Raw genomic sequence first — 13,911 nt, 5'->3', positions numbered from 1 at the left:
CACACACACACACACACACACACACACACACACACACACACACACACACACACACACACACACACACACACACACACACACACACACACACACACACACACCCCGCCCCGTGTACTCTGTTCTTTTTCTCTGCAAAGGCAGGAAAAAGAATCTCTAATAACCTAATCTATTAAGAACACAGTCCCTATGTCTTGGAACTAAGAACAAATAACTGTCTTTTTTTGAGTAATAAAACAGTGGTTTTACTCTGAAACCTAATAAGATTAATTATGTCAGACATATACTCAATGTATAACCTGCACAGAATTATGCTAAAGCAGGTTATTACCTATGATAAGAAATGGGGGTGGGGAGAACAGGAAAGATCAGCCACAGAGCTAGAGCCTGGAGATCGGAGGTGATTTTACATGGGGTCTGATTTATCTGCTTACCATTTTGGTCCCTGTGTTCAGAACAGGTAGTGTAGAAAGCACATATTTTTGAGGGTAGAAAAAAGGTAAAGCATTACCTCTGAAGCCCTACCTGTCTCACATCGATAAACGTCAAGGGATAAACGCTTTTTATGGGTCCAGAGGGACACAGGATGTTGAGAGCATCCTCCACTGTCTTTAACTGGAAAGAAACAAAAGCAGCATTCACTCATTGTCACCCCTCACTTAATCACAGTAGAAATAATGTCATCACCAGAGACAGCAGATTTGCCCAAACCCCTAAATAAAATGAAATGGTTTGAATTCCACTCAGGGCTGTCCCACAGTCATCTTCAATCAATTCTATCCAGTCCCTAACTCTGGATGAAAAATAACAGATGATATTGTAAAGAGTTTTAAACATACCTATTCGCAATCACAACCTCCTGTATAGAAAAGGTCCATAAAATGCATGAAAACCAAGGCTCTGTGAAACCTCCCCACCACCTCCGAGTGAAGCAGCCCCAGCTGTGCCCTCCTCTGAGCGTGTCAGCAGCACGTTCCCTTGCACTTAAGGGATCGCCTTGCACTTGTTGACCCCACTGTACTCCTTGTGGGCAGTCAGCTTCTTAAGACCAAGTTCCGTACTGTGCTCACCTCCAATATCCAGCACATAACAGACACCCAATTAAAACTTTTTATATTCAGCCTAAATGACTGTTTTCTTGTAGCCCATGATGTTTACTCTGATGCACAAAACAACCCTGGGTGCCTCACCAAACTCTAGGAGAGACCTCCCTTTACCCACACACCTCACTGAGTCTTCACAAAAGCCGGCAAGGACGGCAATACTGTCCCTTGTTAGGGAAGAAGAAGGAACTGGGGACTCAGGATTTCACTTGAGTCATGGCACAGACGGGATTTGCAGTTAGCTTTGGCTTCAAACCCAGGGCTTTTCCCAGCATGAAACTGGTTAGGAATTTTATAAACGCTTTTTAGAGCTACCTCACTGATAGGTAGCATGGAAGAAAAAAAAAATCTGTTAGGTACAATCCCATCAATTCAGCTAAGTGAGTGCTTTCCTACTTGGACAACTAAAGGAGCTCATGGTCAAAGCTTTTATCCTATATAACTATGATCTACATAAACTTCATTCAGTATTTTAAAAAATTAATTATTCATTTATTTGGCTGCACTGGGTCTTGGTTGCAGCATGTGGGATCTGGCTCCCTGACCAGAGATCAAACCTTGGGCCCCCCATGTTGGAAGCATAGAGTCTTCAACACTGGACCACCAAGGAACTCCCAAACTTTACACAGTTTTATGTCAATTTGCTGTCTTCAATCCTGTATTTAGTTTCTGGTCTCACAGTTCTCCTTCCTGATAAACAGAATGTGCTTTGGTACTAAGGTTAGCAATATTGTTTAAAACATTTGCAGTTATTTTCTGTTGCATAAAAATAAACTTTTCACAGCTTTTTTAAAAAGACGCAAACCGAACTTTTCCTTAAGTAGCAGTAGCAATGAAAAAGTAGAAGGTACTCCCTTTACAAATGTGATTAAAGTCTGATTAATCTAAAGCAAGATTCCTATCAGGCAGAGAAACCACATTCTTTGTAGAATGTAACACACATATCTGACACTAGGTGGAAAATGTTACAAGAGCTCAACCAAACATCAAAGGGCTTCACGAATGGAAATATTATATAGTCATGTTTGGCATTTTGCTTAAAGATAAAAACTTATGATGCTATTTTAGCATATCAAGATTCTTAAGAAATGTGTAACTTTTTTTTCTTGTTAGGTAACCGAGGTAGGAGTTAGGGATTATCAGAGGGGAAAACCTGAAGATGGTCAAAACAAATTGCTTTGGGCTTACGTCACTCCTATCAAACTTAGCCTCTCCTCTTTTTCTCTTTCCCTAGAAGAAAAAGCTCTTCGCTAATATTTATGATTCGTTTCTGGCTTTACCACTCGATGTCCCAATTACCATACAAGCCACAAGCTATAAAGGTAAGATTTTTCTTTTTTCCTGAAGACATGATTTTGAGATGGAGGGCAGTGTATAATTTAGAGTTAATGTTCGTGGCTTTTGAGAACTGCTTTTAGAAAAGAAGAATTATAGAAACGAATGTCACTAGCCATAACAGTAAGGTTACATGTTATTCCCACAAGGGCTCCTAACGCTGGTTTTGACACTGATAATGGAAACAATGATCTAAGAATGCCCACTCACTCCTGACATGCTCACCCTGTCAGCATCACACAGCATCTCATGGCCTGTGTCCCCATTTTCCCAGAAACATCACCCACCCCATCAGTCTCACAGAAAACAAGTTCACGAAAATATAAGGAACCGACTGCCAGGCGTAACACTTTGACTCATGACTACTGAATTCCACTTCCTCACTCTTAATGTTTCTGTCAGTTTTTTTCTTACCTTTTTCAGAGCAACTTTTCCATATGCAAACTTTGGTGTGGATGGGGGGATAGGACCTTCCGGTACTTTTGCAAACTATAAACCACAGTGGAAAAAAGAAAAGAAAAACGGCTGTTAAACTCTCAGAAACACATCTCTACAATTCATGTTTCAAAAGAATGATCAAAGATTCAAATAGTGCCAATGATTTTTGGAAAGGCAAAGGAACCAAAAACTCCCTCCAAAACAGAATTCTAAGCACACGTCTGTCTATGTCTGTGCTTTAAGCTCCAGGAATCATTCAAATAATTATAGAACAAAACACCTGAAAACAGAAAGTGGAAACAAGTAGACTAACACAACATTGTAAATCAGCTATCAGTTCAGTTCAGCCCAGTCGTGTCCAACTCTCCAACTCTTAGCGACCCCACGGACTGCAGCACGCCAGGCCTCCCTCTCCATCACCAACTCCCGGAGCTTACTCAAACTCGTGTCCATTGAGTTGGTGATGCCATCCAACCATCTCATCCTCTGTCGTCCCCTTCTCCTCTTGCCTTCAATCTTTCCCAGCATCAGGGTTTTTCCAATGAGTCAGTTTTTTGCATCAGGTGGCCAAAGTACTGGAGTTTCAGCTTCAGCATCAGTCCTTCCAATGAATATTCTGGACTAATTTCCTTTAAGATGGACTGGTTGGATCTCCTTTCAGTCCAAGGGACTCTCAAGTCTTCTCCAACACCACAGTTCAAAAGCATCAATTCCTTGGCGCTCAGCTTTCTTTATGGTCCAATTCTCACATCCATCCGTGACTACTGGAAAAACCATAGCTTTGACTAGATATACCTTTATTGGCAAAGTAATATCTCTGCCTTTTAATATGCTGTCTAAGTTGGTCATAACTTTTCTTCCACGGAGCAAGCGTCTTTTAATTTCATGGTTGCAGTCACCATCTGCAGTGATTTTGCAGCCCTTCCCCCAAAATAAAGTCTGTCACTGTTTCCATTGTTTCCCCATCTATCTGCCATGAAGTGATGGGACCAGATGCCATGATCTTCATTTTCTGAATGTTGAGTTTTAAGCCAACACTTTCACTCTCCTCTTTCACTTTCATCAAGAGGCTCTTTAGTTCTTCTTCGATTTCTGCCATAAGGGTGGTGTCACATCCTGGAACGTGAAAGTGGGCCTTAGGAAGCATCACTACAAACAAAGCTAGCGGAGGTGATGGAATTCCAGTTGAGCTATTTCAAATCCTAAAAGATGATGCTGTGAAAGTGCTGCACTCAATATGCCAACGAATTTGGAAAACTCATCAGTGGCCACAGGGATGGGAAAAGGTCAGTTTTCATTCCAATCCCAAAGAAAGGCAATGCCAAAGAATGTTCAAACTACCACACAATTGCACTCATCTCACACGCTAGCAAAGTAATGTTCAAAATTCTCCAAGCCAGGCTTCAAAAGTAGGTGAACTGTGAACTTGCAGATGTTCAGGCTGGATTTAGAAAAGGCAGAGGAACCAGAGCTCAAATTGCCAATATCCGTTGGAGCATCAAAACAAGTGAGTTCCAGAAAAACAACTACTTCTGCTTTGACTATGCCAAAGCCTTTGACTGTGTGGTCACAATAAACTGTGGAAAATTCTGAAAGAGATGGGAATACCAGACCACCTGACCTGAGAAATCTATATGCAGGTCAGGAAGCAACAGTTAGAACTAGACATGGAACAACAGACTGGTTCCAATTTGGGAAAAGAGTACGTCAAGGCTGTATATTGTCACCCTGCTTATTTAACTTCTATGCAGAGTACATCATGAGAAACGCAGGGTTGGATGAAGCAAAAGCTGGAATCAAGACTGCCAGGAGAAATCAACTATACACCAAAAACAAAATTTTTAAATGCTGCCATTAAAAACAGTGACAACAGGGGCTTCCCTCATGGTCCAGTGGTAAGGAATCTGCCTGCCAATGCAGGAGACAATGGGTTCGGTCCCTGGTCTGGGAGGGTCCCATATGTCGCAAAGCAAACAAGCCCATGCACCCCAACTAGTGAGCCAGTGTCTAGAGCCCAGGAGCCACAACTACTGAGCCCACGTGCTGCAACTACTGAGGACCGTGCTCCCTAAACAAGTGCTCTGCAAGGGAAGCCCACACCACAACCGCAGAGTCGGCCCTGCTCTAGAGAAAAGCCCTGCAGCAGAGAGGGTCCAGCCCAGCCAAAAGGAGAAACAATTATTTTTAAAAACAACAACAAAAACAGATCTGAATTAGGAATGGGGTAAAACAAAAGAGCAAAAACAAGCAGAGAGGATGAAAGTGACAAGTGGAGAGGGAAAAAAAAGGTACCCGGCAAAACCGACTCTGAAGGGAGGGGCGAGTCTATAGTAGGAAAAGATGCTGTTTGCAAATTACATCTTATGAGTAGATTAAAGTTTTGTGTCAATGTTAAATTTGCTGTGGTTATATAAGAGGATATTCTTGCCTATTCTTAAACAACATACACTGAAGTATGTAGGGGTCGAGAGTCTTGATGTCTAAAACCCTCCATAGGTTTAGAGAGCATACGGGCTTGGCGAGGGGCAAATGGTGACACAAACGTAGGGAAACATTCACACGGGTGAATCTGGGTGTGGAACACACAAGTGTTTGTCCTGCTAGTCTTATTCTTGAAGCATTTCTCTAAGTTTGAAATTATTTTTAAATAAAAACAAAACCTTATTAAATACATACATACACAACTTATATTAATGTCAGAAGATACGGGTGTAGTTCCCAGGTCTTAAAAAAAGTCGGTGTCCATCTGGAATCTCCAAGTATTAATGGGTTGTATTATGATCTGTCAGGCCCTTAGTTCTTTCCTTCTTTCCCCGCCCGCCCCCACCCCACCGCCGGCTCTCAGCTTCCCTTTTTAAAAGCAATTTTTAAAAGCGTAGTAAAAAGCAGCGGTTTCCTGCAATATTCTTTTAGTTCTGTTCTTCAGAGGAAACCATTTTAAAATCATTTCACTGTTTCGATTTTTGCTTCTGTTAGTCTCTAAATTTATCTGCTACTTCTTGTTTGAGCAACTTAAAGCACAATCATTTATTTCTTTAATCCATGGGATTTAGCTCAGTTGTACTCTTCAGATATCACCCTTTCTTGCCAATATGGTTATGTCACCATTTTTCTCTACTGGTTATCTTTGTAGCTTTAAATAATACCCTATACCTTTATTTCTTAGTTCTTACCGACTAGGACATTATCCGTTGTCTCCACACATTTAAAGATAAGGCTGTCTGCATCCTTCCCCTTAGCTCTCCTCTCCACTCCCATCTCCAAACCATCAGCTGTGCTTTTTAAATGTCAGGGTTAAAGGTCTATCCTATTAGTCACAAGTCCTCCCTTCAAGTGTACATTGACCTTATATTAAAATTAATCACCTGTGCTCACATTATTACGATTCTATAAATACTGCTCTCTGCACAGCTACATGGCCGGTATGTACCAGGATGGCATATTCTCTCTCCTTGCAGACGTTGTTTTTCTTTTCTCTTCCCTGGGGTTTCTAATTGCCTTTCTTTTTTCCTCTCTGCTGTTCGGTTCACACGGTGCTTAGATGGTTCCAAATTTCCAAAGACGGTATCAAGTTTCTTCCAACACTCTTTTCTCTCCTAGAAATCCTCCTACTGGGACCCTCAGTCTTCTGCTCCAAGGGCTGAGAGTCCACGATTATTTTCCTACTTCATTTATTTATGGCCCCGCTGCACCGCTTGTGGGATCGCCATTCCCTGACCAGGGATCAAACTCTTGCTCCCTGCATCAGGAGTGTGGAGTCTTAACTGCTGGACCACCAGGGAAGTCCCTCAGGCTCTATCATTATTCTGGCTTTTCCCTCCTGTTTCTAGAATCTCATGACTTCCTCATTTCACTAGAGCAATCTCAAGTTACTTCTTAAGAACTGGTACATGGGAGGGAAACTTCCTGAATCTTTGAATGTCTGAGTATGTCATATTTAGTTAGCAATTTGGATAGGTATCGAATTCTATGTTGAAAATCATCTTCAGGACTTCCCTGGTGGTCCAGAGGCTAAGACCCCCAATGCAGAGGCCCCGGGTTCAATCCCTGGCCAGGGAACTAGATCCCACATGCCTCAACTAAGAGCTCTCAAGCTGCAGCTAAGACCCAATGCAGCCAAATAAATAAATATTTTTCTAAAAAATCATCTTCCCTCAGAATGACCAGGGTGCTGTTCAGCGTCCTCTCTCACCTGCTGTGGCTCATGCCAAGCACATTCCTGAAAAAGGTGACCAGCTTTTTCTCTCTGGAAGCTTGTAGGTTATTTATTCCCAATATCCTAAATTTTTGTAAAGATGCATATGGACACACATGGTTTTTACATTCATTGTGCTAGGCAACTCGGATAGTCTTTTTTATTTTGGAGAAAGTTCTGTATTATTTCTTTGATGTCTTCTTTTTCTCCATTTCTCCCCTTCCTTATAAGTAACCTGCACCTCCCAGATTATTCTTCTATGTGTCTCATCTTTTCTTTCCTGTTTCCATCTGTCTTCTCACCCTAATTTCTAGGATATCTTAAAAACTTCCAATAACTTTTTCTTGGTCTCCTTTATCAAAGTAGTCTCTTCTTATTTTATCGATGCAGTATCTTCTCAAATATCTCTGAAGGATACAAATTTGAGAAGGTTCGCTTTGTTTTGTGTAAGATCTGTCCTGTGGATTCTCTGTTGCCTCTAGGGTTACTTTTCTGTTTATTTCATCTTGGTCTTCCTCCTCCTGGTTGCAGTTTTTCTGGGTTTGTACAAGCATCTGGCCATCCTCCTTAGTTGTCTATTCACATTTAATGGTAATGCAGATGAATGCACTCGCATTTGCACACTCAGCTTCTATGTGCCAGTCCTGTTATGCGTACAGGAGCCAGGCTTGTCCAGTGGGGAGCTTTGTTTTAGGATGATTTCACAGGGAATCAGACATAATATGTGGGGTCTTTGCTCTGGGGCTGTGCACTTTTTTGTTGTTTTTTAATCTTCCAATTTTCTGGCTGGTAGAAAGATGCTTCCCTGATGGACAGTTCATTGGAAAGTGGAGTGAAGGAGTGAAGGATCTGACAGGGAATACGCAGAGTTTCATCAGCCTTCCCACCCTGCCACCCCTGATGTTTAGAAATCTGTTGGCCATGATACATGGCCTGTGGGGTCTTGGATCTTTGTTCCCTGACTAGGGATCGAACACCCACTCCCTGCATAAGGAGTGCAGAATCTTAACCACTGGACTATCCAGATCTTCCATTTTCAGCTTTCATTTCCATCCTTTGTCTTACTTGCATTTCCAAGACCCCAGCTCTTCTTGGTTCTTTAAGGTCAATCTACCCCCTGTTCCCTGTTCCTATAACCCTCTTCCATGCTTAGTGGGAACCTAGATTTCCTTATCTTACTTCTTCAGTCACCATTGCTCCATCTATTTTTGTTTCCCAGAAATCTGCTGAAATCTCTCATGCATGGACAGCTCCCTTCTTGTTGGCTTCATTTAAAAAATCTTTTTTTTTTTTGTCATTAGCCACATTTTGAAAGGAAGAGATAGATACGTACACAGGCAGCCATCTGGAGCTGGGTATTTCTAATATTCTATGAGTCTATGTTTCTGTGAAATTTAAAAGATCATGTTACAGTGAACTTTATGACTCACAGTAACACAAATGAGGCCAGAGTGACTCCTGACCTTAGAGCAAGATGCAAGGTCTCTCTTCCCAGCTTTGCCTGAAGTCTAGATCACATTCTTTCTCTTTTGCCAGGTGACATACTGCATTCTCCCCCCCAACATTCTGGCCGATAACAGCAGTCAGCACAGACCCACAGAGGTGGCCTGACAGCAGTCTGAGATCCCCTATTTACTTAGTGCGTGGTAGGGGGCCACGACCCACCTAATTTCTACAGTCAAGGTGTGGCCAGGACTGCAACCTCTCTAACCACACTGGATGAAAAAGTCAACTGCACAGACACTTTTATCCAACCTACACTCAGCTAACTTTGATGTGCCAGCTCTGTCATCTCATTTACTCCTTACATAGGCCCTCATAGCTTGTGATCATATTTCCTCTTTAGAGATGAGACCGAGGAACTTGCTCAAGATTTTGAAAAGGGGCAAGGGAGGGAGCTGGGACTTCAACTCCAAGATTAGTGCTGTTCCTCTGGCTCTGTCTTTTTTGTTTTCACTATTTTTATTTATTTACTTTTTTGGTGGCACTGGGTCTTAGTGGTGGCACTCAAGAATCTTTGTTGAGGCTTGCAGAACCTTTAGTTGCAGCATGTGGGAACTAGCTCCCTGGCCAGGGATCGAACCCAGGCTCCTTGCATTGGGAGCTCCGAGTCTTAGCCACTGGACCACCAGGTAAGTCCCATCTACAGCTCCATCTAGCCTCCTTTTTTGCTGAACAATAATCAGCAATACCCCCTCTATTTATGCACACATAAAGATGAGATAATTTTACAATTTACTCCTGCCACTTACCAAAAGCACTTTTGGCATGGACCAAACCATAACAACAATTTTACTTACTTGCATATTATATTCAAACAGATATAACAGAAGTTATATAACCATCACTTTTCAATATTAGGCACTGAATTATTTCCAGTTTTTGATACTATAAATAATATTGCAATGAACAACTTCTTGTCTATAATATTTTCCATGTTCAGAATTTTTAAAAGAAAGTTCCAAGTAAGGGGCGTGCATGTGAAGTCGCTTCAGTCATGTCCGACTGTTTGTGACCCCATGGACTGTAGCCTGCCAGGCTCCTCTGGCCATGGGATTCTCCAGGCAAGAATACTAGAGTTGGTTGCCATTACTTCCTCCAGTCAAGTGAGGGGTCATTAGGTCAAATGTAAGCATTTTATATGATTCTTAATATAAGGTGTGCCAAAGTTTTCACTAGAGGTCTATACTTGTTTATGACTTTCACCCAGTTATCTATTTCGATCTTGATTTTTTAACTCAGTAGGATGAGCTCATTATATTCTCCATATTAAGCCTCCATCTGTCTATCACATCTGCCACAACCTTAAAAAAATTATTATAGTGAGTTTTCACTGATTATCATATAGCAAAATTCTAATCTTCTGTCCAAGTAACCAATGTGTCAGAAAAGAAATAGACAAACATAGCAAAATTAACTTCTGAACCTTTATGTCTCCATAGTAATTTGTATTTTAATCATAGTTTTCAGAATTGAGAATTAAGAATCATATTGCTTCTTATCCTACTTATTTAGAGGGACAAACTCAACGTGGGAAGCTGCTCTTTTCCTAGTAGAATCCAACAGATACAACGGTGACCAACTATTCTCTCCCCAAGACCTCTAACGTTTTTGTTCATTGATCTAGTAAGCTCTTCTTAAGAAAGTAATTGGGGAATCCACTGGTAGCCCAGTGTTTAGGACTCTGCACTTTACTGATGGCCCAGGTTCAATTCCTGGTCAGGAAACTAAGGTCTGGCAAGCCACATGGCACCGAAAAAAAAATGAAAAGAAAGTATTTTGTGTCAGGTCCTGTGCTTGGTACTAAGGATAATAACAGCCCCAAGTCTAAAGTGACAGTGTGTATAAACAAGTTATATTCACACTAGGAGAAGTTGTGTATTCAAGATTTCCACAGTGTAACATAGTGGCAGAAAGCAAAGTGTGACTAAGTCTGCAGAGAGATGACTCAAAGATGACTCCCCAGAGAAGGTAATGAGGCAAGTCCTCATTTTCCAGATGGATAAACGAGGGGCCACTCTGTGCAGAGGCCAGGGAGTAGAAGCAGCACCTTCTGTAGAACTTGAGGAATTTTATGTGCCTGTATCTTCAGGCTAGACAGTCATGTACAAGAAAGGGAGACCTGCATAGAACGGGGAACTATATTCAATACCTGTAATATAGGAAAGGAATCTGAAAAAGAGAAGAAAAGAACTGAATCATCTTCTTGTATACCTGAACCTAACACAGCATTGTAAATTATACTTTAATTTTTAAAAAATGGCTTAAATAAAAGGGAGAATTGAAAGATGAGTCTTGATGAAAATAGGGGTGGAGTCATGGAAGGCATCCTGACCAGATCAGTGTTTCAGAGGAATCACTTCGGAAGACAGACTGAAAAAGCCAGGTACGCAGGAAATCAATGGACTAATGCCACAGGAGTTTAGGTGATGCTTTAAAAGACTATTTATTTGGATTAGCAGATGCAGGCTATTACATGCAGGATGGATAAACAACAAGTCCTCCTGTGTACCACTGGGAACTATAATCAGTATCCTCCGATAAACCATAATGGAAATGAATATGTAAAATAATGTATCTATACTGAGTCACTTTGTTGTACAGCAGAAATTAACACAACGCTGTAAATCAACTGTGCCTCAATAAATTTTTTTTAAAGACGTTCATTAAGCAGTACTGACATTGTCATCCTTAATTATCTGACATAAACACTATGTTTCCACCAGCACCATTAACAGACAGCTGGTTCACCCACTGAACTAATGTCATTCTAGCCATAAACCAAGAGGACATTCAGCCAGTGTGACTGGTCCTGGGTCAAGGTTCAAATGTCATTAAGCTTCTGAAATACTGAGAATCACGTTGGCCATTCTCCCATGCCTCGTCACCACCCAGCCCCAATGCCACCCTCAAGGAATTCCAGGATCCACTCCACTCATCAAGGTCATCAACTACAACTTGATCAATTTCTACAGAATAACCCATCTTCAAAAAGTCAGCTGGACTCATCTTTGATAGAGCCCCTATTAAGAACTGGAATAAAACTCTCATTCAAAAGCATATGAAAATAAACTCACCACTGCCCCTCTCAGGAATTGGTAATGAGTAGGAGGGCACTTACCCTACAGTCTTACGGCTCATCCTCGAGGTCAAAGTGTTAACCAAGTTGGTTGAGTTTTACCCACAGCAAAGAGAATAGCTTTAAAAATGCAAATATCGAGAGCACTGTCATGCCTTAAAAGAGTCCTGTGCTGCCTGGAGGGCTGCCTGGAGCCTTCACCACTGAGCACAGGCTGGTGGAGCCCTCTGGGAAATTCCCATCCCTGGGAGTCCACGTCAGTGAAAGAGACTGTCCATCTCCACCCAGCTTAGTCTTGAGATGGACTAAAGAAGAGACCCATTCAACTTTATAAGTCTTTGGTGAAGGAAAGAGGCAGGAAAAGGTGTATATGGGGATATTTATGATCCCATTTCTTTTCCCCCATGCAAACAAACACTCTGAACACCATCTAACAAACCAGCTAGCTGAACATCTACGACGTCTCCTAAGAAAGAGCCCACTTTTGAAGTTGTTCTTTTTTCTCTTCCTATACCTAAAATATCAACACAGAGAACGAGGGGAAAGACAACTACACGTTACGTTGCAATCTATCATAAGCTACTGAATCACATAAATTTCTGAAGATTCGGTCTCCTTCATGAGTTCACCTTACTGTGGCCACTGGTTAAACACCTGGGATCCTCTGGACTGGTCCTTTGCTTGGCCCACTGCCCTTCTTGATCAGCTCCCCATGTGCAATCTCAGCCTCTCTCCTCCGCCTCCACAATGACTGCGGAATCCATGTCTGTCCTAACGACTTCTTCCTGGAACTTTTCACTCTTAAGTGAGTTGCCTGCCAGGCCTCCCCCAGTTGTCCCCAGAGGCATCCTGAGCATAACTGACTTTTCTCCCCCACCCTACTTCCCACCGTGTTTTCCTTGCAGCTCTCTGTCTTAGTTGCTAACCCCAATACCCATCCAGTTATCCAGCTAACATTGTAACACGGACCAATCAATGACTCCTCATTCTTCCTCACACCTGCATTCAGCCAGTTGCTAAATCCTACCAATTTTGGGCTTCCCTAGTGGCTCAGATGGTAAAGAATCTGCCTGCAGTGCAGGAGACCCAGGTTTGATCCCTGGGTCAGGAAGATCCCCTGGAGAAGGGAATGGCAACTCACTCCAGTATTCTTGCCTGGAGAATCCCCAGGGCAGAGGAGCCTGGTAGGCTACAGTCTATGAGTCTGCAAAGAGTCGGACATGACTGAGCCACTAACACTCTCGCTTCCCTTTGTCACCAATTTTACCTCCCAAATATTTTTCAAATCAATTGCTGTCTCTCCACTCCCTGCTGCCTATGCCGTCATCTCATTCCTTGGTTACTTTAGCAGCCTCTGAACTCATCTCCTGCACCCAGAAGTGCCCCCAAGGGTCACTCCCTCCCAAAGGGAGGGTCCTAGCAGTGCGTGATCAGAGGTTTCTGTAAAATTTGCAAAGTAACACAATTTAACCACAAAAGGCTAAAACACTCATCTTTTTCTGCACTAGTTTTCCTCTGTCAAGCATGCTCTTAGGTGAAGGGGCTTTAGAGTGGCTACAGGCCTTGATTCAACCAAAGGACAGTTGAGGTGGGGATTTATTTAATTTGGGTAGAAAATACATTTACAAGCTGCACTGTCACTCCCATGAGTAGGTAAACTATTGCTAACAGATTTTGCTGACTTGCAACATGACTGTGCTCTAAGGCATCCACCCCCAGAAATATGTGGGTTGTGTAAGGGAAACAGGGTTTGAAATGCTATGCAGCCAGCACCTGTCTGTAATTTCTTCCAAATATTATCGCTCATGCATGCAAGAACTTGAAAGACACCTTCCCAATTTGCATGACAATACTAAATAGTCATACAACACTATCGGTAACAAAATGTGAAGCTTTTCTGTTTTTCTAAACTGTCAATACTGAAAAAGAAATTTCTATCAACCACACTCAAGAGCCAGTCTCATTAGAGAAGATCACAAACACTGCTGTCATTTGAAGAGACAATAAAACAGCATGAAGCCAAAAGAACATAAGCAAAGAAGGATGGCAGAGGTGTTTCAAGCAGTGAATAAATCAAAATACGTTTTTAAGTTTTGTGACGTTTCCAGTTATTTTAATCTTAAAAAAATTTTAACTTGCAATGATTAAAATTTTTTTCATTGGAGTATAATTGATTTACAGTGTTGTGTTAGTTTCTGGTTTACAGTAAAGTGAATCAGTAATGTTGTTCAGTCACTATATTGTGTCTGACTCTTTGTGACCCC

General features: G+C 41.8%; 1 protein-coding gene across 1 annotated transcript in view; it reads right to left on the bottom strand.

The window, feature by feature from the left end:
* Positions 1-13,911, bottom strand: part of GLB1 (galactosidase beta 1) — a 97,746-nt gene that overhangs the window by 28,390 nt on the left and 55,445 nt on the right. The window contains exons 11-12 of the mRNA XM_052635778.1: positions 2,850-2,924; positions 523-612 (exon numbers count right to left, since the gene is read on the bottom strand). Coding sequence (XP_052491738.1) covers positions 523-612; positions 2,850-2,924 — 165 coding nt within the window. The remainder of the gene's footprint in view (positions 1-522; positions 613-2,849; positions 2,925-13,911) is intronic.

This window comes from Budorcas taxicolor, chromosome 1 (genome assembly GCF_023091745.1).
Source record: "Budorcas taxicolor isolate Tak-1 chromosome 1, Takin1.1, whole genome shotgun sequence".
Classification (NCBI taxonomy): Eukaryota; Metazoa; Chordata; class Mammalia; order Artiodactyla; family Bovidae; genus Budorcas; species Budorcas taxicolor.
The sequence above is the reverse complement of the archived record's forward strand: the minus strand, read 5'-3'. Positions and strand labels throughout refer to the sequence as shown.